The sequence below is a fragment of the Monocercomonoides exilis genome (assembly GCF_001643675.1).
Source record: "Monocercomonoides exilis strain PA203 chromosome Unknown scaffold10-1930038, whole genome shotgun sequence".
Taxonomy (NCBI): domain Eukaryota; phylum Preaxostyla; order Oxymonadida; family Polymastigidae; genus Monocercomonoides; species Monocercomonoides exilis.
The window spans coordinates 1,827,263-1,853,321 of NW_027150555.1; the positions used below are offsets into that span (position 1 = coordinate 1,827,263).

General features: G+C 38.9%; 6 protein-coding genes across 6 annotated transcripts; 5 read left to right on the top strand and 1 right to left on the bottom strand.

The window, feature by feature from the left end:
• Positions 1-3,799: 3,799 nt before the first annotated feature.
• MONOS_6447 (uncharacterized protein) lies at positions 3,800-5,453 on the top strand. The gene is made up of 4 exons (XM_067876683.1): positions 3,800-3,854; positions 3,947-3,971; positions 4,026-4,534; positions 4,588-5,453. Exons 1-4 carry the CDS (start codon positions 3,852-3,854, stop codon positions 5,371-5,373), a joined length of 1,323 nt encoding a protein of 440 aa, XP_067732212.1. The 5' UTR covers positions 3,800-3,851; the 3' UTR covers positions 5,374-5,453.
• Positions 5,454-5,466: 13 nt separating this feature from the next.
• MONOS_6448 (uncharacterized protein) lies at positions 5,467-7,827 on the bottom strand. The gene is made up of 4 exons (XM_067876684.1): positions 7,740-7,827; positions 7,568-7,693; positions 7,228-7,516; positions 5,467-7,164 (listed from the first exon to the last, which is right to left on the bottom strand). The coding sequence occupies exons 1-4, from the start codon at positions 7,809-7,811 to the stop codon at positions 6,251-6,253; spliced, it is 1,401 nt and encodes a 466-aa protein (XP_067732213.1). The 5' UTR covers positions 7,812-7,827; the 3' UTR covers positions 5,467-6,250.
• MONOS_18583 (putative Ribosomal RNA-processing protein 7 (RRP7) C-terminal domain) lies at positions 5,478-6,198 on the top strand. The gene is made up of 4 exons (XM_067871615.1): positions 5,478-5,526; positions 5,617-5,786; positions 5,847-5,943; positions 6,004-6,198. The coding sequence occupies exons 1-4, from the start codon at positions 5,487-5,489 to the stop codon at positions 6,087-6,089; spliced, it is 393 nt and encodes a 130-aa protein (XP_067732214.1). The 5' UTR covers positions 5,478-5,486; the 3' UTR covers positions 6,090-6,198.
• Positions 7,828-8,166: 339 nt separating the features above from the next.
• MONOS_6449 (putative beta-ketoacyl synthase) lies at positions 8,167-19,508 on the top strand. The gene has a single exon (XM_067876685.1). The coding sequence runs from the start codon at positions 8,210-8,212 to the stop codon at positions 19,115-19,117; it is 10,908 nt and encodes a 3,635-aa protein (XP_067732215.1). The 5' UTR covers positions 8,167-8,209; the 3' UTR covers positions 19,118-19,508.
• Positions 19,509-19,605: 97 nt separating this feature from the next.
• Positions 19,606-21,960, top strand: MONOS_6450 (putative ser/Thr protein phosphatase family; the record flags this gene model as incomplete). The annotated part of the gene is made up of 3 exons (XM_067876686.1): positions 19,606-19,702; positions 19,774-19,916; positions 19,984-21,960. The coding sequence occupies 3 exons, from the start codon at positions 19,606-19,608 to the stop codon at positions 21,775-21,777; spliced, it is 2,034 nt and encodes a 677-aa protein (XP_067732216.1). The 3' UTR covers positions 21,778-21,960.
• A 33-nt stretch (positions 21,961-21,993) lies between these two features.
• On the top strand, positions 21,994-25,971 carry MONOS_6451 (putative 26S proteasome regulatory subunit N2). The gene is made up of 7 exons (XM_067876687.1): positions 21,994-22,158; positions 22,246-22,315; positions 22,380-22,485; positions 22,543-22,669; positions 22,726-23,182; positions 23,297-24,929; positions 25,044-25,971. The coding sequence occupies exons 1-7, from the start codon at positions 22,016-22,018 to the stop codon at positions 25,889-25,891; spliced, it is 3,384 nt and encodes a 1,127-aa protein (XP_067732217.1). The 5' UTR covers positions 21,994-22,015; the 3' UTR covers positions 25,892-25,971.
• The last annotated feature ends 88 nt before the right edge of the window (positions 25,972-26,059 follow it).

A 26,059-nucleotide genomic window follows, 5' to 3' on the forward strand; every position in this document is an offset into this window, starting at 1 on the left:
ATTTTTATTGATTAATGTATTTTTGTTCAATTATTTCATAAAAATATACCAAAACAAGAATTTTTGCTTGAAAAATATCTATTTAATACTCAAATTAATTCTCTATATTAGAAGTTGAAATTTTCCTTTTAAAAAAATCATGATTTGTATGATGCTATTCGTAAAAAAATACACAAAAGATTTTTGTTCTTTTTTCGTAATTGTTACAATATCTTTGACCTTTATAAACAGTGTTGATAAAAATGTTTCCTATCAAGTATTTCGAATTAATAATACTTTGTCACAATGCAAGATATTACACTCGTTGAAGGTTAAAAAAAAAAATTTTCTTTTTTTTATTTTTTTTTTTTTTTTTTTTTTTTTTTTTTTTTTTTTTTTTTTTTCTGCAAAGAATCAATTTTGAAAAATCACACAAAAATATAGCTGATCTTTTTTGAAAACTTCTTTCTGTTAAATTTTCAAATAAATCAAAATTTTCATATTTTGCTCAAAATTTTGTTAACATGCAACAAACTTCACCAATATGGAATCTATTTCTGGATAATGCTATTTCAAACATTCTGAAGAAGATTCGTGAATGGAAACAGAAATTTAAGCAAAATAAAAAAATTTTATATTTATTTGATAATTAAACATTTGCGACTTTTCAAAAAGAATAACTCACATTGTTAAGGTTTTGTTTCCATTTTGGGGTAGCTTTATAAGTGGGAACTGAAATTTTATAAAAATAATCATTTCCATCACAAAAAGTTCTATAATAAAACAAAAAACGTTTCTATCCCCAATCCAATCAAAATGAAACATAAATCAATCAAAGATATTGCATCCATCGAAAATAACAACAATTTTTAAAAGTTTCAATTATAATAAAAGTTAGCTTTCATTGAAAAACATTTGATATTTCTTTCACAGACCTTTTTCAAAGCAGCTGCTGAATTTTCGATTCATTTCACATATCTTAATTTGCTCGATCAATTAAATAAAAATGGAAATTTGTTGCATAAAACATCAAATCAAAAAAACAAATAAAAATATTTGAAAACACTTTAGCAAACAAGCATGTTCATATTTTTTCGACTCTTCTTTTTTTCTTTTTCAGTAAGTATCTACAAATTTCTTTTCCAAATAAATATATCACAAATCCAGTTTTTTGAAAATCCTTTAATACACCAAAAATTATTCAAGATCGAAAAACTTCACTTTAAAATTGAATATGTTTTTTTACAACATCTTAAATTCTTTGTAATCAAAAAATTCGAAAAAAATTTTTAAATTCATACACACATGTCAGTTTTTTTTCTTTCAGTTATTTATCTGAGAAATTTGTCTATTCCAGTTGTGTGATTATTTTGGATCTTTATTTTTGTGTTTGGTTGTGTTCAATAGCGTGAATAAAAAAAAATGAATATTTATTTATTCTTCATATGTGCTCAGAATATATGAGTGATTATTTTTGAAATCATATTTTTTCATTCATGATTTTCGGTTCGAAAATTTCTATTAAATGTCAACCAATGAACACTGAAAAGTTTACAAACATATTCAAAGCCCCTCACTTTTTATTTCCGATTTTGCAATAGCTTTTGAAATAGTTGTGATCATTTCAACATTCGAATATGAAATCTCCTCCCAAAGAAAAATAGTCTTTTAAAAAAAAATGAACACCCAGAAAAAAAATTATGATTTCTTAAATAATCACCCATATATAAGCAATTTTTGCAAAAAATGAAAGTGATAGGATATTTCATGATCTTGTTTTGTGCACAAAAAAATAGAAATCAATCTCATTTTTTTGAAACGAAGTGTTTTGTATTTCATTTATTGCATTGGAAACTGATAAAATGTATCATGTTCAATATACAAAATGAGAAAAGAATCGATTGATATCAGTCTATATCGCAGAAAACAGTTGTCAAAAACGAAAGAAAAACATTTCCAATAAAAAAACATTTGTTAATATAAACATTTGCTTCGACAAAACTTTTTTGGTTTTGACTTTAATTGAAATTCTGAACTAATCATATTCCATTTCGATTTCGATTTAAACCTTTTCTATGTTGAATTAAAGTTTTTCGATTTTGAAGTGAAGTTTTTCGATCTTGAATAATTTTTGGTGTATTAAAGGATTTTCAAAAAACTGGATTTGTGATATATTTATTTGGAAAAGAAATTTGTAGATACTTACTGAAAAAGAAAAAAAGAAGAGTCGAAAAAATATGAACATGCTTGTTTGCTAAAGTGTTTTCAAATATTTTTATTTGTTTTTTTGATTTGATGTTTTATGCAACAAATTTCCATTTTTATTTAATTGATCGAGCAAATTAAGATATGTGAAATGAATCGAAAATTCAGCAGCTGCTTTGAAAAAGGTCTGTGAAAGAAATATCAAATGTTTTTCAATGAAAGCTAACTTTTATTATAATTGAAACTTTTAAAAATTGTTGTTATTTTCGATGGATGCAATATCTTTGATTGATTTATGTTTCATTTTGATTGGATTGGGGATAGAAACGTTTTTTGTTTTATTATAGAACTTTTTGTGATGGAAATGATTATTTTTATAAAATTTCAGTTCCCACTTATAAAGCTACCCCAAAATGGAAACAAAACCTTAACAATGTGAGTTATTCTTTTTGAAAAGTCGCAAATGTTTAATTATCAAATAAATATAAAATTTTTTTATTTTGCTTAAATTTCTGTTTCCATTCACGAATCTTCTTCAGAATGTTTGAAATAGCATTATCCAGAAATAGATTCCATATTGGTGAAGTTTGTTGCATGTTAACAAAATTTTGAGCAAAATATGAAAATTTTGATTTATTTGAAAATTTAACAGAAAGAAGTTTTCAAAAAAGATCAGCTATATTTTTGTGTGATTTTTCAAAATTGATTCTTTGCAGTAAAAAAAAAAAAAAAAAAAAAAAAAAAAAAAAAAAAAAAAAAAAAAAAAAAAAAAGAGAGAGAGAGAGAGAGAGAGAGAGAAAACAGAAAAATGAAAACAATTTTTAATAACATTATCATCGTTATTTGAGCAAATTCATTGGATTTCAAAACAATTATTAGGCATATAGCATTCGAACACAAAATCTCTTTGCAAAGATAAACAACCTTTGAAAATCAACACAACGAAAAAAGTTATGATTTAGAAAATAATCACCCATTTTTTCTGCGAATTTAGATTATATCAAATAGAAAATAAACTCAAAAATCAACTGGAAAAAAGACATTAAAAATTTATTTCATTTTTATAAAAAATAGGTTATTTTCTTGAAAATACACAAAAGAAGAGAACCAATACTGCTTGCATAGAACTTCACAACATAAGTTTTAATAAACATGTTAATTCTTTATTAAATTTTTTGTTGAGCAACATTCTTTCAATTGAGATGAGTTTTAATTCTATCATTATTCCTCTCTTATTCAAATTACGCAATTGTTCATTATGAATCAAAAAAATATATTGGAAAAGCGATGAAAAATCTGTAAAATTTCAAGTATCGTTGATATTTCCATAACAAAAATGTTTTTTTGTCTTTTATTGGTTTTTGTTAACTTATTGAAAATTTGAAGTTTTTACGAACTTTCGACTTTGGTTGAAAGTTTTTCGATTTTGAATAATTTTTGGTGTATTTCATTTTATTGTATTTTTGATTGTACTTTTTTTTTTTTTTTTTTTTTTTTTTTTTTTTTTTTTTTTTTATTTTATTTTAAATATCATTTCTTCTTTCATAATATAATTAAAAAATTTTGAATGTCAATTTTTTTCAAAATATTCATTGATCCGTAAATTATATAAATCGATCAGACAACCTTTTGATTCCGATCTTGGAGCAAGATTTTAAAAAGAAGAAATGGTATTTGATTATGAAATCTACAAAGTCTAAACTCAATTTATATTAATATTTGGAATATCTTATTCTTTGATTTTTTGAATATTGAAATGTAGATTTCGCTTGTTCAAAAATTTTTAAGTGTGCAAAATATTATCTTTGATTGGACAATTTTAAGTTCGTTTTGAATTGAAGAAATGCTTTCTGAATTGAATCATTCAACATATGATGTTCAAAAACAGAAAATAGAAGAAATGAATAAAACCATACAAAAAATTTATGAAGACGAATTGGATTTAATTATAACAGGAAAATTATACGATGATGTCAACAAAATGATTGAAGAAGGGAAAATTTCAACAGAAAATGCATGCCTTCTTTTGAAGAAAGTCGGATATTGCAAAGTTTTGAGAAGCATAACAAATCAATGTTTTGATTATACTGCCTTAAGACAAAAATTCGAAAAGATGATTGTTGATGAAAACGAGAAAAAAGAAGGAAAAAACGAAAAGCTTTTATCTGATCTTTGCGAATGCTATTTGTCTAATTGCAGCGTATTTTTTTTGGAAGATGTTCCAAAGGAGCTTGTTTCAATCTGCTTGCACTTTCTTTTGAAAGTTTCTGGAAACAAAGAGAAAAACGAGAAAGCACAAAAAGAAACTGAAATGTCTTTATTGGCTTTGACAAACATTGGTCTGCATAAAGTGTGAAAATTGACAATTTATCGTTGACAGTTAATGATCTGTAATAATACTAGGTTGTGAAAACAGAACTGTATTTGAACGAAATCAAAGAGATAATCCAATATCACCAGAAATATCACAATTTGACACAACTTGCATATCAATCGGCTTGGAGATTTTTGATTAACAGATTATTCAATGAAGGAGAATTAAGATATGCGATTACGAGCGAATTGCAATTTATGAATGAGGCAGTTCAAGAATTGAAAGAGATAGAAAAATGTGTTGAACTGGAAGAAAAAGCAAAGAAAAAAGGAGATAAGGAAGGAGAAACGAAGGAAAAAGAAACAAAAGAAGATCTGACATTGAAGAGATGTCTCAAAACATTAAATTTATATTTCCAATTTTGCAAATCTGGAGGAAAACATTCTGCCGAACTGATTGAATTAGTCATTCGACAGATCAAAGCATCACAGAAAAATCGTAGAGCGCAATTATTAATAGAAAGCTTGAATATTTTTTCAGAAATGATTTCAAAGGAGACAAATGATGTTTGTAATTTGCTGAATGGAGGAGCAACAGTTTTTGTTTTGGAGGAACTGTTTCGATGTTCATTGAAAAATGAAATAATAGATTACTGCTTGATTTTCTTTATGAACCTTCAAAGAAGACTTAACGGAAAGATACAAGATGAGAAAAATGAGTTGAAATTAAAAACTGCAAAAATAGAAATTTTAAGAGAATATGAAGAAGAAGGATATGAAGATGCAATTATCTCCTCTCTTGGAATGATACATAGTTTCACTTATAGTGGGTTTTTTGTTCACTTCAACCTCTCTGACTATTTTATAATTTTATAAAACCGATAAAGAAAAAGTTATTATCCATAAAATGCATTTCAAGGAAAATTATTATTATTTAAATGCGATGAAAATTGAAATCAAAAATATTTTTTTTTAACCATAATAATTCAATGACAGAAAAGAAAAGAACATCTAAATGCGGATTACAAGGTTTCCATATCAATTTTAATTGATTATTTTTTGACTCATTGTAATATTTATTTTTTTAATAATATTTTTTTGCAACAAATGTTATTAAAGCTTGGATTGATGAATATAAAAAAAGCTCTGTAACTCCAGAAGAATTCGAGATCAAATTACTTCAGGAACTTAAAACAGTAACGAGTGAAGAAAAGAAGAAGATTCGTGATTTAAGAGATCCATCATTAGATTCCGACGGATTTAGAACAGCAAGATCAAAACGAAGAATTGTTTGGATCTTTTGCATTTATTTTGTGTTATTTACGAAACTATATTTGTTAAATATTTAGAGCATCTCTTCTAGAAATTCTATGCATATCAAAATCAAGCAACCAAAAATTGTTACAGATTTTTATAAATTCCAGAAAACCGAAGCCAAGAAGAACAGTATGATCACAACAAAGACAAATTGCATTATTTCTCTAACTTTTTTCAATTTATTTATAGAATTGGAAGAAATACGAAAGCAATTTGAAGAAGATAAAAAGCGTGTTTCTCAAATGCGTGAAGCAAGAGTATTCCATCCATTGTAAAATCTTCCTTTTCCTGTTTCATTTCAAAAAAAAATATCATTTCAAAAAAGTTTAAAATAATCAAAAAATTGTAAATTTAAATTCTTAACAATTACTGGAATTAAAGGGCAATTACTTTTTTTTCTTTTTCTTTTTTGAAAAAGATGAAAAAAAGAAAATTTCTAAGCAAGAACAACATTATCCTTTTTTTCTGGGTCAATGATGCGTTTTGATTGAATTCTGCCAGAAGTCAGCTGCCCATTGCTTGGAGGAGCAGAGAATTCGTCAAAGACAATGTCGGATTTGAATTTGCGCTGAACATTTGGATCTCGACGTTTACGCTCTGTCGGAAGGCGCCTGTCATCCAGCGAAGAGCCATCGATCCTTGACCACACGCGAGGATCCACATCGAAGCGCTTGCCCATCTTCCCCGAATAGCGAGATGTGTGAAATGAAGAGAAAAGCGGAGCTTCATCATCCACTTTTAGCTGAGACTTTTCGGTTGAGTTCAGATTAAAAGAGGGAGATGTTGTCTGCTTAGACAGAGTTGTATGCAACGTGGAACGAGTTGTCCGCACAGGCGAAAAACTGGAAAGTGAAGATATGGTTCTTCTTGTTGTTGGAACGACGGATGGAAGCGTTTCCATTAAAGAAGAATGTGTCCGAGTTGTGTATGGCGAGCTAAGAGGAGGCTGAGAGGATGCAAGTGACAGAGGAGGGAGATGGTGCCGTGCTGCAGAACTGTGCGAAGATGTAGTAGAAAAAGAGCGATTTGTGACATGAGGAGGTGAAAGAGTCTGTTCAGGTGAGTTTTTGAGGAGTGATTTCGAGGGTGAAGTGTGGAGAAAGTGAGTTGGAGTTGTAGATCGAATTGACCTCTGAGTCGCTTGGGAGACAGTATATGAAGGATCAGCCGAACCATAAGAATGCTCATAACCCCCTTTTGATAGCGAAGATATAGATTTTTCAACTTCTTGGGCAGCCGAGGATCCTTCAAGTGGATCATCTTTCATCAAAGGAGGCTTGTAACGGATAATTTCAGAATGGCTTTCAAAAGGATCGTAATCTCTCTCATCCACACAATCAAGAAATATTCCTAATCACAAAAAATTTTTTAAAAGTTTCGATATTTCAATTATAAATAATATTATTTTCTAACTTCTTGTATTTCCAACTCTGATAAACTGATCATATGCCTCTCTCTTCTTCTTCATTGCTTCATTTGCTCTAAACGAATCAACTGATTGCTGTACTTGATCTTTTATCGGAGAGTACACTTTATCACTCCATTTTTTGAAAATTTTATGAGCCTTTCCAGAAGAGAGAGTTTCAGTTTCTGCAATCGTATGCGTAATTTTACTCACAAAATGTTCATTTTCTTCTGACAGCTGCGTTAATCTATTAAGAAATTTTGCTTGCTTTTCTTCGAATTGCTCTTGTTTCCGTTTCTTTTGAAAAAGTTATTTATAGAAATTAACCAAAAATGAAAACGATTTAACCTTGTACTGCTCAACAGATGATGTAAATTGAGCAGAAAAATTTAATTGCTGATCATAATATTGCTCCATTACACTTTCACGCAAGTTCTTTCTTTGCATTTTTAGACTCTTTTTATCATAATCATTCTTTATATATTATGAGAAAGCCAAATCTTTTGAAATATTTACAAACATTGTTGTCATCTATTTCCATGGATTTAATTTCTTCCGATAAAGTTTCTCTTGCCGGAGAAACATAACTCATCTATCCCAAGTGAAAAATGAAATCCATAATGGGTATAAAAGATTCAACCAAATATCGAGTCAAAATATGTTGAACAAAAATAAAAAACTAGTTTGTAGCATGAAAAATAATGCAATTTTATAAATTTAATGATATTAAATAAATAAAGATGTTCGAAATAATAAACAATTTTAAGAATAAAAATCAGAAAATTTTAAACAATTTCGTTAAAATTAAAATTTGAGTTTTGTCAATTGCTCTGTGATTTAATTTGAATATTGAAAGTGTTTTTTCCATTTTTGAATTTCAATACTTTGGAAATAGTTATTAAAAGGTTATGATCTTTTGAGCATTATTTCTTTTGGATTGTTAACCATTTTTTGTCCGTTTCGGAGGATAATTATTGAAAAACAATTTTGATGGAAGAATACAATGGAAAGTCTTCTGAGTCTCTCAGCGGACCTCAAGATCCAATAGCAATTGTTGGTCTTGGGGCCCGTTTGCCAGGTGGAGCGAATTCTCCTGAGCAATTTTGGAAATTGTTATTAGAAGGTTATGACGCAATAACTGATGTGCCAAAAGAACGTTGGGATGGTAATTACTTCCACGATCCAGAGAATCTTGGACTTGTTGGAAAATCTATTCAAAATAAAGGTGGTTTTTTGAAAGGCTACAATATTGATGAAGTTGATTTGAAATTCTTCTATCTTTCACCAAGAGAAGCCAAAAGTCTTGATCCTAACCAACGACTTCTTCTTGAAGTTACTTATGAAACATTCGAAAATGCAGGTTTGACACTCGAACAGGTGAGTGGAAGTCGAACTGGAGTTTTCGTTGGGATCTCTGCAACAGATTATTCTCATTTGCAATTTCCAGATATAAATACAATTGATGTTCACACACAAACTGGTGTTTCAACTTCGATTGTTGCCAATCGTGTTTCTTATTTCTATAATCTTATTGGTCCTTCATTTATTGTTGATACTGCTTGTTCTTCAACTCTTGTTGCATTAAATTGTGCTTGCCAGTCTATGAGAACACACGAATGCGATGCAGCATTATGCGGAGCTGTAAATTTGATGATGTTTCCAGAAATTACAGTCGGTTTTTCAAAACTTGGAGTGCTTTCGCCTGACGGACATTGCAAGGCTTTTGATGCAAAAGCAAATGGATATGTGAGATCGGAAGGATGCGGAGCAGTTCTTCTGAAGCGTTTATCCGATGCTGAAAGAGATGGAAATCGTATCTATGCAGTTATAAGAGGAACTCATGTTGGCTCTGATGGACATTATCAGCAACAAATGACTTCTCCATCTGAGCAGCAACAAGCTGTTGTTATTCGAGAAGTACTTAAGAAGTCAGATATTTCTTCAGTCGATGTTGGGTACGTAGAGTCTCATGGAACAGGAACTTTTGTCGGAGATCCAATTGAATGCCGTTCTGTAAGTTCCGTTCTTAACATTGGAAGGGAAGGAAAAGAGCCCATCCTTATTGGCTCAGCAAAATCAAATGTGGGACATCTAGAGCCAGCAGCTGGTATTGTATCGCTTGTCAAAATTGCCATGGTTATGAAACATGGAATTATTCCTCCTACAATCAGCATGAAAAAGCCAAATCCAAATATCGATATGCAGAAACTCAACGTGAAGATAGTGACTAATGCAATGAAATTCCCAGCACCCCCACGCTGCGAAGTTCCACGCACTGCTTTAATTTCTGCATTTGGTTTTGGAGGTACAAATGGAGGATGCATTGTGCAAGAATACCGAGGAGGCAAAGGATTGAAGGATGTTAAGAAAGGGTTGAAGGAAATCGAAAGAGAGGAGCTGTTTTTGCTCTCCGCAAGATCCGTTGAAGCACTTAAAGGACAAGCAAAACGTCTTGCAGAATATTTAAGCTCTAAGACAGCTTCACCAATTCAGCACGTGGCATACACACTTGGCTGCCATAGAACGCAGCACAAACAATGCAGACTTGCGTTTATTGCCAACTCCAAAGAAAGTGCAATTGCCGAGCTGAATGCGTTTATCGAAGACAAGAACGACACAGGAGCAGTGCAGACTCGCTTCACATCTTTTGCACCATCTGAGAAAAAAAGGAAGTTGTGCCTTGTCTACTGCGGACAGGGCTCGCAGTGGTATGGCATGGGACGTGTGCTGTACAGAGAAAATGTGGTGTTCAGAGAGTGGATGGACAGAATCGACAACTGTCTGAAGGAAGCAGGTGCGGAATATTCAATTGTGGAGGAAATTACAACCGGAACTGAAGAGACCTCGCATATACACGAAGTGGAATATCTGCAGCCAATCTTTTTCGCCATCCAGGTGAGTTTGACAAAAGTGATGGAAGCTGCTGGTCTGAAGCCTGACGCCATTGTGGGACATTCGCTGGGAGAGATCGCTGCTGCACACGTGTCTGGAGCGCTGTCGATTGAAGATGCCACTCGTGTTGTGTGGGAGAGAGCGAAAGGACAGAAAGTTGCACACGGAATGGGATACATGGCGGCAGTCACAGCTGAAGACGGAAACGATCTGAAGAGATTGATCGAAGGAAAAGGAGTTGATATTGCGGGCCACAATGCACCAAAGAGATGGAACATTTCTGGTGAGACAGCTGGCTTGGACGAAGTGGAGAAGCTGGCAAATGAAAAGAGAGGTTCAACTGTGCGTGTGAGACGTCTTCTGGTCGATGAGCCAATGCATTCACAGTTTGTTGATCTGTCTCATGATCAAATTATCGAAGGATTGGAGGGCATTTCTCCTGCACGTCCAACAACTACGCTGATTTCGACATATACACCGTCAGTGAAGGAGGTGAAGATGGACGGGTATTATTGGTGGGCGTCTCTCCGTAATCCAGTACTGTTTATGGATGCCATTCAGGAGATGATCAGAAGAACATCGACTGATTCTCCACACGACGCAGAGGAGAATGCAGAGGGAGAACAAGAGAATAAGGGAATTGAATGGGTGTTCCTGGAATGTGGGCCACACAACGTGCTCAGAACTTTCTTGAGCGAAATTATGGCTGTTGAAAAGAAACCGTTCGTTTATGTTCCCACATTGTTGAGAAAAGCAGAGAATGAGCGTTTGCTGATGCTGCGAACATTGGCCAATATGTTCTCATTGGGATACAATCTTGATCTGAAGAAATCTGTGTTTGTGCCATACAACACATACGACGAAAGACAAGCCCGCGTTTTGTTTGAAGAGTCATCTCTGTCTGCAAAGGAAGATGTCCAGGAGTACTATTTCGTACCAGACCTTCCATATTATTCGTGGGCTCGCACAAAGTGCTGGAACGAATCACCTGTTCAGCACGAGCATCGCTTGGGACCAGTCGACGGACATCCCATTGCGAGAATTCGGCAGGACACACTCAACCCTTGCTGGCAGAGCGATATCTCCACATCGCACATCCCGTGGGTGCTGGATCATTGCTTGCAAGGAAACATTGTTGTGCCTGGTGTGACATTCGTGGAGTGCATATTGACATGCGGACGAAGAGTGTTTGGCGACAGGCCTTTCTGGCTGCGTGATGTGCAATTTTTGAATGCGTTCTATATGAACAAAGGAGAAACATTCAGAGTGACCATTTCATTGGATCCAATCAACAAGCCGGGCTCCCGTTCCTCAACTGTTGATGCATACAACGTCACCTTATCATCTCGTCTACTTCCCAGTGGCGAATACACACTTCACTGCGCTTTGGTGATGGAAGCCGAAGAACAACTGGCAGAGAGGGAGAAAAAGCAGCTTGAAGATGTTGTTGATGTTCCTGTTGGATTCACCCCATCTCATCCAGCGAATGCATTTGACGATGTTGATCTTGATGAATACAGAAAACTGTGCCCGATTGAAATTCCAATTGATCAGTTCTTCTCTCAACTGTGGGTTGATGGGCTGGAGCTGAGCCGACAGCTGCGTCTGACCAGACGTATCTGGTTCAACGACAGAGACAACCCGGTGATGTCTATTGCTTACATCGAAGTCAATCCAGAGACGACTGAAGAGGAGCTTGGGAAGTGGGGATTCATGTACCCACCTCTGCTTGACTCCTGCCTGCAGTCTGGTCTGTCTGCCCGTGCAAAGAGAGGAGCCTTCTTCCCAGTCTCAGCACGCCGCGCACGCTTTGCCCGCTCTTTCCCGAAGAACTGCCGCCACTGCTGGTCTTTGTCCCGCAAGGATCCAGTCACAGGAAACCTGTCTATGACCTGCTGCGACGACGAAGGACACATCTACGGGTCACTTCAGGATGTGGTAATCAGATACCTGGAATCTGGAAAGAGAGGCAGCAAGCTGGGCATGATTGGAGGTCCTGAAACTCCAATGTTTGAACACAAGTGGGAGCAGATTGCTATTCTGCCTTCATATGAAAGAGAATCGTGCTCGAAATCAGCTGCATTTCCTTTGATTCCATTCGACGAGTCGGATGATAGATGCTGCACTGACTCAAAGATAGTTAAGTTCTCAGATAAAGAATTTACAGAACACTTCAATTGTCTGATGAACAGCATTGGAGCGGAGTTCCAAGCACAGGAAATTGCAGAGAACGTCATTCCACTGAACAACCTATTGACTGATGCTATTATTCTCGAAGTCTTCCGATCAAAACTGAATCTGTGGAAAGAAGAAGCCGATTTGATTAAGCAGAAGAAACTGAATGTTGCCGACATCAAACCAGTTCCTGTGAAGCAGCTTGCTGAATCCGCTTCGATTCTTCCTTTCTATCACAGACTTTTCTTGCTGCTCTGCCGCTACATGTCAGATTCTGGTTATTTTACACTCAACTTAACAGCTGAAGCGCAGAAGAAAGACAAGAGCGAGCCCATTTTCTTCATTGAGAATTATGTTGTTGCTCCGCTTGCGCCATTCTTCCACGATGAGACACAACCATTGCCTCACAACGAAGATTGCGATGCGTTGGCTTCTGAGATTCTGACCAAATACCCTCAAATGCGCCCTTCGACGATGCTTATGATGGACGTTGGCCGGAGAATGAAGGATGTGATTGTTGATGGAGAAAAAGCGATTTCGATGATCTTCAAAGACAAAGGACTTGCAGATTCTGTGTACAGAGATGATGGCGAAGTGCGTACTCTCAACTATGTTGTGCAAGGTGGAATGAAAGGGTTGACTGAACACATTCAGCGCTTTGTTCTGCCAAAGACTCCCGAGAAACTTGACGAGAATCTCATGAATCTTCTGAAAGGGAAACACGACAAACCGTTGACCATTCTTGAGGTTGGTGCAGGAACAGGAGGAACTACAGATTATTTGCTTGAATTTTTGGATCCTTTGACGACAACATACACATACACTGATATTTCTGCCTCCTTCTTTGGAACAGCAAAGGAGCGCTTCTCTCGTTATTCCTCGTTTATGAACTTCAAAATCTTGAACATTGAGAATTCGCCAATGGATCAAGGCTTTGAGCCATATTCACAGGATATCATCATCGCAGCCAATGTTGTCCATGCCACTTCTGACTTGTTTACCACACTGACACACATCATGCAGCTTCTCAAGCCAGGCGGGCACTTGGTTCTTCTCGAAGCATTGAATGGATTGAGATGGCTCGACTTGGTGTTTGGACTGACTGATGGATGGTGGGCACTCAAAGATACGAACTTTAGACAGCATCCATTGCTGACACCAGACATGTGGAGAGACATTCTGAAGAGAGTTGGTTTTGAGACATGCCAGGTTGTTAATGAATGGACAGCTGATTCGAAGCTTGAAGTTGAGAAGAAATTGCATTCACGTCTGGGAATGATGGTTGCACGCACTAAGTGCAGTCTGACTGAAGAAAAAGAGAAAGTCGAAATTTTGTTGAATGAACAAAAACAAGGATGGATGAAAAAGGCGTTCGAACGAGAAGATCAAGCTCCAACAACTACATGCGTTGTCTTTGCAGAAGAAAGAAACGTTCTCTCTGGTAGAATTGTGTCTTCACTGCTTCGTGATGGTCATTTCGTCATTGCAGCATCTCACAAGCCACTCCCAACAACACACAACAATGAGGACGAGTCATTCCTTCGCACTCTCTGCGATTTGAATACAACATACAGAGAAACAGATCCAATTCGCCCGAAGGACTCTTTGCTCAATGAAGAAGAAATGAAAGTGTATATCAAACATTTCCATGCGATTTACGTTCCCGATGCATCAAAGTCTCGAAAGGGATACGACGCAATCTTTGAATACGTCAGTGAACACAAATTGGCATCGATTGTCTCACTCGTTCATTTGTGGTCACTTGATCTGCCGTGCGTTGCTAAGACCGAAGAGGAAGTTAAACTTGGATTCGAAATGAACATCTACTCTCCGCTGTACCTTGCACATGCACTGATGGATGCCTCAAAGACTGCATCTGTTTCTTCTCACATAACCACATGGGGTGTGACAGAAGGCGTATGGAGTGTTTCTGGCCAGACAAGAGGAATAGTGAAGGGAGAAGTTGGGTTGGGTCAGTCAACCATTTGGGGACTTAACAGATCCATCATCAACGAAATTGGAACTGTTCATCCTCGGTCGCTGGATATTGGCCGCTGCCCCGGACTTACTGAAGTTCAAGGCGTTGTTGGAGTCATCTGCTCAACTGCACTTGATGCAAAGGAAAAATCAGAAGTTGAAGGAAGTTCATCATCAATCACTGCAGATACCTCTGCTGTGATTCCACTCAATGAAACTGAAATTGCAATCAGAGGAAACAAATGCTTTGGCCAAAGACTGGTCGAGGTTATGGACACATCAGAGCTTGGCGTGACATTCAAATCACTTCAAACAAATTCTGATCCATTCCATTCAGCTGCCAACAGCTTCACACTGACATCACCCGGCAAAGGCTTGCTTTGGCTTGAAGAGCGAAAGCGAAAGGAGGCATTAGCAGAACACGAAGTAGAGATTGATGTTGCTGGATGTGGTGTGACAGCACACGACGTGTCCGTATGGCAGCGCTCTGGCAACAGCAGCAAAGGGCAAAGCTACGACCTGGGCAATGAATTTGCTGGTGTGGTCCGACGAGTAGGAACAGGTGTGACACGCGTGAAGGTTGGAGACTTTGTGTTTGGTGTGGGAAAAGAATGCTGCGGATCGTTTGTGACTATTTCTGAAAGCCACGTTGCTGCGTTCCCGAAGGACTGCGACCTCAGCTGGGATCAAGCTAGCGGGTTGGGTCTGGAGCTATCAGCTGCAGTGTACTCGCTTGTGAATGTTGGGCGAGTGAAGAAAGGAGATTACGTGCTGATCACTGGAGCCACTGGAGCAACAGGGCTGATTGCCATTGAGATCTGCAGACAGGTCGGAGCAATTCCGATTGTCACATCAAGAAGCGAATACAAGCGCCGCTGGTTGCAATACATGGGACTGAAGCATGTGCTGGACACTGATGCTATTACCATTGTTGAGAAATGCAGGGAAATCACAAACGGAAAAGGAGTGAAAATTGCAGTCAATGCTGTTCCTGTTGATGCAATCTTGAAGGCTGCTTTGACTTCTCTGAGGAAAGGTGGAGCTCTTGTTGACTTGTGCGCATCCAGCACGAGCAACCTCCATCTCGACTCAACTCTCCTTGCTGGACGCAACATCACATACAGAGCTGTTGACATTCTGCAGATGTTCACTGACCCAGATTCAGAAGAAGAAGTCATCGAATTGATGGATGAGTGCACCAAAGTTCTGTCCAATGAACAATTTGCACCACCACCAGTCACCACATTTGCACTTTCACAAGCAAAAGAAGCATATGAAGCAATGAAATCTGAGAATCATTCAGGAAAGATCGTACTGTTCCCTATTTCGTCTATTCCTCCTCTCTTTTTGATTGATGTTGAACAACTTGCTTCTCAATCATCTGCTTCGTCTTCATCAAGCGTTCCATCAACCTTACCGATTAAAGCTCACAAGTTGAAATATGCTTCGCCTTTCATTTATTCTCCTGTTGCTGTGCCTTTCGCTCAAAAAGTGCTTGGAAAAGAAGCACAAGGAAGCTACATTGATCCAACCAAGACTTACTTGGTGACAGGTGGAACAGCTGGATTCTCCCTTGAATTGGCTGTTGGATTGCTGGAAAGAGGAGCAAAGCATCTTGCTGTTTCCTCTCGTTCTGGCGCAGGAAATGAAGAGAGACAGAGGAAATTCCAGATGCTGAGAGAGAAATACGATGCAGAGATTAAAGTGTTCAGTTGCGATGCATCTTCTTCATCAGAGACAAGAGCCATGCTGGCTGAGATTAGAAAGACAATGCCTCCACTCACTGGTGTCATCCACGGTGCAATGCTTTTGCATGATGGGTATCTGATGAACTTGGATGACAAGGCATTCTGGGAAGTGCTTGGTCCCAAATCATTTGGTGCTTGGCTGATTCACGACGATACTGTGAAGAACAACGATCCAATCACAATGTTTGTGCTTCTCTCATCGTTGAATGTTGTTGTCGGAACACACGGACAGGCAAACTATGGTTCAGCTAACATGTTCCTTGACTCACTTTGCTTGCACAGAAGAAGCTGTGGACTGCCATGCATCTCTCTGCAGTGGGGTGTGCTGGGCGATGTTGGATACGTCCACCGTAACACAAGCACCATCGGACAGAACATGGGACAGTTTGGATTCCGCGCATTCTCTGCCAACTGGGCTAAGAGAGTGATGCACACATGCCTCGAGGCACAGGCTGACTTAGAGCAGATGCGAAGCAGTGAGTGGAATCACGAATCTGTTGAAAGAGCATCCCATTCACTCACCTCCACAATGGCTGAAAGACTGTCAAATACCTACAAAGCTCTTCCTGTCGGTCTTCTCCCAGGCTCTCTTCGTCCTGAAAACGATGTTGTGATCAAGTCACACTTCTTTGACGGCTCAGAAAACTTCCGAAATGTTCTTCTTGCAAGAGAAGTGTACAAACATCCACTCTTTGTGCCTGTGACTGTTGGTGTCTTCAATGTGAGCTGGAAGCCATTGTTTGCATTTATGCAAACACTTGGAGACACAGCTCGTATGAGATACATGAAAGAAGCCTCTGAATTGGAAGCAGCTGCCAGCGAATCAGCTGATTCCACGAAAGATTCAGCCTCAGCTTCTTCTTCCTCTGCCTCGTCTTCTTCGTCCAAAGGCACTGGATCATATTCTTCAGTTTCTGATGCACTTCGTTCGATGGTCACAGAAGAGGAGTCAATTGCCTTTTTGGCTCGCTCCATTGCAAATGAAGCAGCACGTGTTTTGGGTCTGTCGAGCGGCGATGCCATTGTGGTGGATGTTCCACTGTCACAGTATGGTTTGGATTCACTCACAGCTGTTGAAATGAAGAACTGGACAGAGAAGCAAGTGAAGGTCGATATTCCTGTTGTCGACTTCGTGAGAGGACCATCATCAGATCAGCTGGCAAAGAGCATGCTGGTGAAGTTCTATGAGACGTACGGAAAGCCAAAGCAGAAGCAGGCTGAAGAAGGAAAAGCTACAGAAGCCGACGGAAAGAAAGCCGAAGCAGCAAAGAACGCATCTTCAGCTACCCAAGCCGAGAAGGAGAAATCTTCTGCCTCTGAGAAAGCTGATGAAGAAGCACAACAAGCTGAAGTGCAAGTGGAGAAGCGCAAGCAACCACTTACAGCATATGTGTTTACGGGACAGTCTGGTCTGAAGGCGGGTGTTGGAATGGATATATATGATATGTATCCAGAAGCCAAGCTTGTGTGGGACAAATGTGATGAACACTTTGTGGAAGAGCTTGGAATATCCATTCTGAAGATTGTGAGAGAGAATCCGAAAGAATATGTGATCGATTTCACTGATGGTGAGAAAGGCAAGAAGCTGAGAGAGAAATACATGAATCTGAAAGTGACCAATGATGAGGAAGTGATGAAGGAGGTGAAGAAGATTGATCCTACAATCAATGCCCATGTCTTCCCAACAGTAAATGAAAGAACAGAATCTTACACTTTCCATTCACCGAACGGACTGTTGAACATGACCCACTTTGCACAGCCAATCATCATCATCTACGAGTATGCTGCACTTGCATGCCTCGAAGCAATCAGAAAGAAGTCTTCACAGAATCAGCACGGCAATGTCACTGAAGGCATTCACCACATGTTCTGCGGACATTCACTGGGTGAATACTGTGCACTGACAGCGATGGGAGACATTGCATCAGCTGAAGAGATGGCAATGGTGTGCTTTATGAGAGGAATGGTGATGCAGAGCTGCGTGCCTCGTGATCCAGTCACCCACATGACTGACTATGCAATGGCTGCTGTTTCACCAATGCGTGTGGCTCCGTGGTTCAAGATTGAACATCTGAGAAGGGTGATGGAATCAACCGTCAATGCATGTGGAGGCAGACTGTTGCAGATTGTGAACTACAATGTGTACAATGACCAGTATGTTGTGTCTGGTGAAAGATATGCGATTTTGCAGTTGTCTTTGGCACTGACACACGTTGAGGAGATGAGTAGAGAGAAACTGGCGCAGAAGACCAGCTCAGACGACGAGAAAGACAACAAAGCAATGATTGAAGAGATTATGAGCACAGTTGACCGATTCTGCTATGTCTCTATTGGAACACATCCTCATTCATCAACACCACTTGAACTTCAGCGCACATCCAGTGTTATGCAGCTGAAAGGAATTGACATGCCATTCCATTCGCGTCTTCTGAGAAAAGTTGTCCCACTCTTCCGCTCCTTCCTAGACTCTCGCCTTCCATCTGTCAAAGACTACAGCTACGCAGACAGGCTGGTTGGCCGCTTTATCACCAACACTTACAGCCAGGAGACCTTCTCGCTCTCTCTGAGCTATGTGCAGAAGATGGTGAAAGTGACAGATTCTCCTTATCTCAAAGAGGCCCTGGGAGAATTGCTGGATCCATCAGCAAACGAGATGATGCTGCTGCACGAAATGAAGCAAGCACAATCATCATCTGCATCTGCATCCTCATCTTCAGAAGCTCGTGTCTTCCCTCGCTGGCTGTCGATGAGTGCCAACGAAAAAGCGCGCCTTCTTCTGCGCGAGTCTCTTTCCTACCAGTTTGCTTCCCCAGTGCAGTGGATCGATGCACAGAACACGCTGATGCTCAATGGTGTTGTGCGTGTTGTGGAGATTGGGCCTGCTAAGACGCTGTCCACAATGTTCTCGAAGTCGACGATGCGCCTGGGCGAGCAAGGCGAGCTGGGCAAAGAGATCACGAAGCGCCTGAATAAACTGGTAGCCCAACAAAAAGAGGCACCGAAAGATCAAAAAGAACGTGCTATTCCCAAGACAAATGGAGTTGAAATCATTTCATTTGCTACAGATAGAGAATTGCTGGAGGCACTTGCAATGGAAGAGATTTAATATTTATAAAAAAAATAAAATAAAATCATAATTATATTTGTGAAACAAAGAATTTACTTTTCATTCCCTACAACTTTTATTCCTTTTCTTGTTATGTAGCCTTTTGTTATTAGTTGTCATCTTTTTGTATTTCCTTCAATTTGTAGATAAAATATTAGTTTATTCAAGTTACGCATTCTCCTGAAACATTACATTTTTCCAACCACTATTTAATTTCGAGAGCTTTTATGATATTCTTAATTTGATCCATTTTGTTGGATCGAAATTCTATTCATTAACATTCGTTCTCTTGAATAATCATTTTGAGGAGTTATTCCCAATCTAGATTTTTTCATCTCTTTTCTTTTTTTAATCGCCTTTTCGAAATTAATACTGTTTGAAGTTCATACAATATTTTTTTGTCTTTTTGAACATTTTGACTATGAAGTGGTAAAGAATGGAAAAAAATCTTTCAATTCAATTTGGATCAAATAAACCTTATCAAATTTATGAAGTTATTTATCTTTGGATTATTTTTCCATTTTTGCTGTGCATTAACAGGCAATAATGATGTTGTGAAATTCAATATATATCACACAAATGATGGTATATTCTATTATTTCTTTAAAGAGGAATTTAATGTTTAATAATTTATTTTTCATCATATACCTTTACAGTTCATGGTTGGGTGTATGGGGACAAAAGTACAAAGGGAAGAGATGCATATCTTGCAGACTACCAAAATTTACTCGATCATAAAAATTCATCTCTTGAACAAAATGAATTTCTTTTTGCGTTTGATTCAGGAGATTGGACTCAGGTTTGAAAACCACTCATGCTTTTTCTTTGAGAACTCATAATCATTTGCATAAATTCATTTTTGAAAGGGAACTGGATTAAGCGATTCGACACCGATTCCTGGAGAGTTTATCTTTGAACTAGCAAAAAACATGACTATTGACGTGATGACACCAGGAAATCATGAATTATACACAGAAATTGGAATTAATCACATCATTGATAATGTGTCATTATCGCTTGGAGAGAGGTATGTCAGCGGGAATGTTATCAGAAAAGCGGACAAAAAACCAATGGGGCAAAAAGTGAGAGTTTTAAATGTTCAGTCATTCGGCAAGATAGCTGTTTTTGGATTTTTGTTTCACTTTACCGCTGCTGCAGACAATGTGGAAGTTACAGCAATGGCTGATATTCTGAAGGACAGCAAGAATAAATGGGTTCGGGATGTATTGAAAGATAATGAACTTCGCTTTGTTATTTGCGTTGCACACATGCCACCTACGCCTGAATCTCCGACAGATGTCAATGAAACAAAAAATGTTCTTGAGGCAATGCATACAGCTATACGAGAAGAAAGGGAGGGAGACTTACCTGTTCTGTTTTTGGGAGGACATGACCATAAAAAGCATAATGTGACAGAAAATAAAGATTTTCTGTTTGAAAGCAATTACTTTTTCAAGAACATTGGGCACATTACATTTTCTATGCCTGCGATATACAACAAAGCTACAAACGAATTTAGTGATATCAAGTTCGAATATATCGAAACGAATGTTCAGAAAATGCAGGAGTCTGTAGGAATTCCTCCAGAAAAATGGGAGACAAAACGAGGAAAGCAGCTGCGAGAAGCAACCACAGCGAAATACAAGGAACTGAAACTGGACGAGGCGCTGGGCTGTTCTCCAAAGGACTACACACCAAATGCGAGCGACAAGTCAGACAGCACACTGTATCACCTGGTGGTGAATCAGGCATACCCTTCAGAGAAGCCACTGACGAACCCCAACAGCAAGAACAAGTTTGTTTACACGCTCAACAACAAGTCACTGAGGATTGGACTGACGAAAGGAGTGTTCACATACGACGATGTCATTTCAGTGGATCCGTTTCAGAACACTTTCACAGCGCTGAGAAATGTGACAGGGAAGCAGTGGCACAAGCTGTACAACGGAGAAGTTGATTCTCTGACTGTGCAGTTTAACAGCGACAGCAGAGAAGAGCAGCTGCAGGCAGAAAGGGCAGCATCAAACGAACCGGATCTGTTTGAGGGATTGGAGCTGATGGATGACAAACCACTGGACAAGAAAAGAATGGATCAGCTGTTGGAGTTTGCATATGCACATAAGGGGAAGTTGCTGAACAGCGAAATCAAGCAGTTGGAGTGGATGGTGAATGGAGCACTTCCTCCGACGAATCCGTTTTATGGAGAAGAATTCCCGTTTGCAACAGCAGAAAAGCGGTATCCTTTCTATCCGAGGTATTACATCCAGAATGTGACAGTAGAAGACAGCAACGATGAAATGATAGACATCATTACGTCGTCGTATGACGGGCCTCGCATTGAGAAGGAGCTTGTTGATCGATGCGGATGGACCGGGAAAATTGAGACATCTGAAAGCCTGACAGTTGACGTGACAATAAGTTATTTGAAGAAAAACTTCATCTGCAAAGCCAATGAAAATGAAACAGATCCAAACAAAAAGAAAAAAATTGGCATTGTCGTTGGTTGCTGTATTGGAGGAGTTGTGCTTGTGGCTGCTGTTATTGTTGCTGTTATTTGTGTTGTTCGCCATAAGCGCAAACGAGGATTATTTGAAAAGAAAGACAGTATTGACGATGCGACTGGAAAAAGCTTAGGATATATGCCCTTACAGCAAAATTGAGTTTTAGCAGATGTTTTGTTTCATTCATTTTTTCAACCATTTCATAAATGTTTTTGAAATCATATTTTTACTTTTTTGATATTTATTTTTTTTCATTCATATGCATTCCACATTGCGTAGCTCGAGTTTTCTACGCATATTTTCCTTATATATTTCAAGAGAATGTATGTATTGAACTGAAAATATGATAAAAATTTTTCATATAACATTAAGGTATTTTGATCAAAACAAAATATTGATGCAGAGGGTAACTGTTTCAGATATTTTGCCAAACTTGCTTTCAAACAAGCCTAAGCTACAAGCTTCAACAATTAAGGCTTTACATCCTTTGGTTCCGGCCTTTTTTCATGAAATAGCCTCCGAACCTTTCATGTCAAAATTGTGTGAAACTTTAAAAAAGCAAAAATAGTTTTATTCAGGATTATTTATTATTAAATTATTGACTTGCTTTTTTGATATTATTTAAAGGAATTCATTGGTCACTTCCGATTCATTACCTGAAATTGATCGGAAAAATGCATCATTGCTTCTGTCAAAAGTGAGCCTTATCTATTTCTTTGTTATTCTATAATTTATAACATTTGATTTTTTTTATTTTTGAGGTTTATTATCACTTAAACAAGCTTCCACAAGCATTAGAATGGGCGTTAAATGCAGGGGAACTTCTTGACTTCACAGTTAGTTCTCCATTCATCTCCACAATAATTGGTATGCGCTATTTCTTACAAAACATTTTATTTCATCTCTTGATGACTTCGTGAAAAGATTTGGCAATTACAAGTTACACAGAATACCGTCAGCACGTTGTTGACGAAGATCCAGTTGACGAACTCACTTTTATCAGTCCATTTTTGGAACCTCTTTTTGATAAGATTATTGAATACAGCTTTGAGTATGATTCTTTTATTGTGATATATTTTTCAAAAATACACAAAATAATTTTATTAGAAAAGAAGAATATCAAGATATAATTGGCCTTGGATTCGAAGCCCGAAGAATTGATATTATCGAAAGAAGTATTAGAAAAGGAGAAAGCGCAACTCATGAAGAACAGAAACCAACAGTCTTTTCATCTTCGACGGGCAATGAATCAGCTAAACATTCAATCGATCTTAAGAAATATTGCCTTCGACTTGCTTTGAATCACGTAACCAGCTATGCATTCAAGTTGCAAATTGTGAAACTTTTAGCTGACTTGGCTAACGAAGGGGCAGATTCAGAGTCAGAAGGAGAGAAGGAAAAGCCAAAAGAGAAAGATGAGTCAGCAATGGATATTGAGAGTTCTTCAAACACAACTATTATTGCTAAAAAGCCCAAAGACTTCTTTTTTGTTGCGCATTGCTTAACAATTCTCGATGACAGCGATCGTCTTGCAAACATTCTCATGGAACTGCTAAAGGAAGGGGTTTCCACTTTTTTTTATTTAATTTTATAATGTGAATTTTTTTTCAAACTATTAATCTATTTCTATTCGATTTTCCAATTCTGTGATAATATTCATCATTTCTATTGCTTTTAGAGCCAAAAATCTCTGGCTTCTGCACTTCAGATTGCCTTCGACCTACACGAAAGTGGAACACAAGGACTCCGCATGCGTGTCAGGAAATTGCTTGCAAATGCAAGATCAACAATCCTTTCTTCAGCGCCTTCTTCAGATTCTCCTGTTGAAGTGTGCTTTGACGAGCTGCTGGCAGTCATTTCAGGCGAAATTCCCACTCTTCTCTATCTGAAGTTCCTCTCCTCGCGCAACGAGGCCGACCCGATGGATCTGCAGGACTTGAAGACGTGCAACGACCGGCTGAGCACGCTGCTGATGACAGGCGCGATGATCTCGCACGCCATCATGGAGCACGGCACCATCTGCGACGAGTTCATCAGAGCAAACACGGAATGGTTGCAGAAGGCATCGAACTGGTCGAAGTTCACCATCACTGCCTCGTTTGGCATGGTGCACTTTGGACACACTGCGATGGCGTTCCGACTGCTCGAGCAGTTTCTCCCAGCGACAGACGCGACAAACGCGATGAAGCTGTCGGAGGAGGCGACACAGCGGGAGAACGAGCGGAGGACGCAGCAGGGGCTCAGCGTCTACAGCGGGAACAGCGCTGAGAAAGGTGCAGAAGAGGCAATGCAGCGGCTGGTTTCGGAACCTGCTGGCGCAAGACAGGCACGTGGAGGAGGAGGTCCAGTGACGGAATCTCCTTATTCAGAGGCTGGTGGGCTGCTGGCGCTGTCGCTGATTTATGGAGAGAGCGGGGCGCTGCTTGTGCCGTATCTGCTGCAGACGATGCAGGAAGTGGTGCCACTCTCTGCGAACAAGGCTGTCCATCAGCACGGCCTGTGCCTGGCACTCGGCTGTGCAGCCATGGCGAATGGCGACGAAGGACTGCTCAGCTTTTTGAGAGACATTCCACTGGAAGACGACCCGAACTCAGGGCTGGCTGCGACTGTGGCGATGGGGCTGGTGATGCTGGGAACAGGGCGGATGGACATTGTGGAAGAGCTGATGCAGCACGCACGCAATACACCGCATGAGAAGACAGGGCGTGGGTGTGGTATAGGCATTGCACTGTGCTGTGCCACGAAACAGGAGGTGGCTGACCACTGCATTGAGCAGCTGTGTGGAGAGACAGACGCTGTGCTGAGGTATGCAGGTGTCCTGACAGCAGGGCTCGCCTACATCGGCAGCCCGAAGCCGCACATTGTGCAGCGACTGTTTAAGATAGCAGCAACTGACCCCAACAAAGACGTGCAGAGACAGGCAGTTGTTTCATTGGGGCTCATCCACACGTCTGCTGGTGCAGATGCTGAGGGAAGCGAAGCAGATGACTCGTTCCCTCGTTCGATGAGAGCGCTGTGTGACTCGTTCAACCCGCACATCAGAGCTGGCGCTGCACTCGCACTCGGCTTTTCAGCAGCGGGGAAGCCGTCGATGGAGACGACAAGACTGCTCATCCATCTTTCAGAGGACAGAGAAGGGTTTGTGAGAGAGTGTGCGTGCATTGGGCTGGGATTCGTGTTTATGGAGAAGTCGGAGAAGGACCCGAAGTACAAAGACATCGATGCGCTGCTGAAGAAAGTCATTGAGCAGAAGAAAGCAGACGTTCTGGCGCGGTTTGGTGCAATGATTGGTATCGGTGTTATGAATGCTGGTTTGTTTATCTTTTTATAAACTTAAAATTATTATCAATAACAAATGCATTTTGTTTGAATATTTCTTTCTTTCTTTTCTTTCTTTTTCTCTCTCTCTCTCTTTTACAAATAAGGTGGACGAAACTGTGCTCTCCGCCTGTTCACCGCCGAGCACACGCCACGTCTCGGGGCTATTGCAGGGATGGCGCTCTTCAGCCAGTTCTGGTTCTGGCACCCGTTCCTACTGTTCCTGTCGTATGCGCTCAACCCAACAGCTCTGATTGGCGTGGACACAAGAATGCGCATTCCATCATACCCGTTTGCGTGCAGTGTGGTTCCAGACAAGTTTGGCTATCCGCCGAAGAGAGAAAGAGAGAAGGAGAAAGCGAAGGAGAAGAAGAAGGCGGTGGAGCTGTCAGTCACAAAGAAGAAGTCGGCAATGATGACACCAGACGAAAAGAAGATAAAAGAAGAGAAAGAAAAAGAAGAGAAAGAAAAAGAAGAAAAAGAGAAAGAAGAGAAGGAGAAAGAAGAGAGAGAAAAGAAAGAGGCAGAGGAGGCAAAGAACATCCCTGATCCAATACACCCTGGCTTGTATATTCTCGACAACCCCACTCGTGTCGTTCCACTTCAACAGCGCTACATCGTCTTCCCTTCAAACGAGCCGTCGGAGCCGAAAAGCGAGATGGATGAGGCTGAGCTGACTCCGTCATCTTCTTCTGTTCCTTCTGCTTCTGCTTCAGCTTCTTCTTCGTCTTCGTCTTCTTCAACATCTCCTTCTCCTGCTTCTCCCACTTCGACTGCTGCAATTGCTGAGTCCAGGGCCAGATACAAGCCCATCAGGACAGACAAGCAACAGGGTATTCTGCTTCTTCTCGACAACAAGGAAAACGAGAAGTTTGTTGTTGCAAAGGAAACAATTGAGGAGTTGGATGCTGAGATGAAACCACCAGCCGCAGAAGTTTACTTTGATGATGACTAAACATTTATCTTTCTTTCTTTTATTTTTGTTTTGCTGTTCATTTCCCGTTCTAATTTAAAACTCTTTATTGTTAAGACATATCGTTTGCTAATTCTCTTTCAAAAATTATTTCCAATGTGTGAATGCTTATCCAAAATGTTGTGTGAAATACCGTAATCGAAAATTCAC

Bases quoted from the DNA above. Each gene is read 5' to 3' on its own strand.
- MONOS_6447 (XM_067876683.1), top strand. The intron at 3,972-4,025 runs GTGTGCAAAATA...TTTGAATTGAAG, and splicing joins GCTTGTTCAAAAATTTTTAA to AAATGCTTTCTGAATTGAAT. The intron at 4,535-4,587 runs GTGTGAAAATTG...TAATAATACTAG, and splicing joins CAAACATTGGTCTGCATAAA to GTTGTGAAAACAGAACTGTA.
- MONOS_18583 (XM_067871615.1), top strand. From the start codon at position 5,487: ATGACAGAAAAGAAAAGAACATCTAAATGCGGATTACAAG. The intron at 5,527-5,616 runs GTTTCCATATCA...ATGTTATTAAAG, and splicing joins ATCTAAATGCGGATTACAAG to CTTGGATTGATGAATATAAA. The intron at 5,787-5,846 runs GTTTGGATCTTT...TTAAATATTTAG, and splicing joins CAAGATCAAAACGAAGAATT to AGCATCTCTTCTAGAAATTC.
- MONOS_6448 (XM_067876684.1), bottom strand. From the start codon at position 7,811: ATGAGTTATGTTTCTCCGGCAAGAGAAACTTTATCGGAAGAAATTAAA. The intron at 7,517-7,567 runs GTTAAATCGTTT...CTTTTTCAAAAG, and splicing joins CATCTGTTGAGCAGTACAAG to AAACGGAAACAAGAGCAATT. The intron at 7,165-7,227 runs GTTAGAAAATAA...TTTTGTGATTAG, and splicing joins CAGAGTTGGAAATACAAGAA to GAATATTTCTTGATTGTGTG.
- MONOS_6449 (XM_067876685.1), top strand. From the start codon at position 8,210: ATGGAAGAATACAATGGAAAGTCTTCTGAGTCTCTCAGCGGACCTCAA.
- MONOS_6451 (XM_067876687.1), top strand. From the start codon at position 22,016: ATGCAGAGGGTAACTGTTTCAGATATTTTGCCAAACTTGCTTTCAAAC. The intron at 22,486-22,542 runs GTATGCGCTATT...CTTCGTGAAAAG, and splicing joins ATTCATCTCCACAATAATTG to ATTTGGCAATTACAAGTTAC. The intron at 24,930-25,043 runs GTTTGTTTATCT...TTTACAAATAAG, and splicing joins TATCGGTGTTATGAATGCTG to GTGGACGAAACTGTGCTCTC.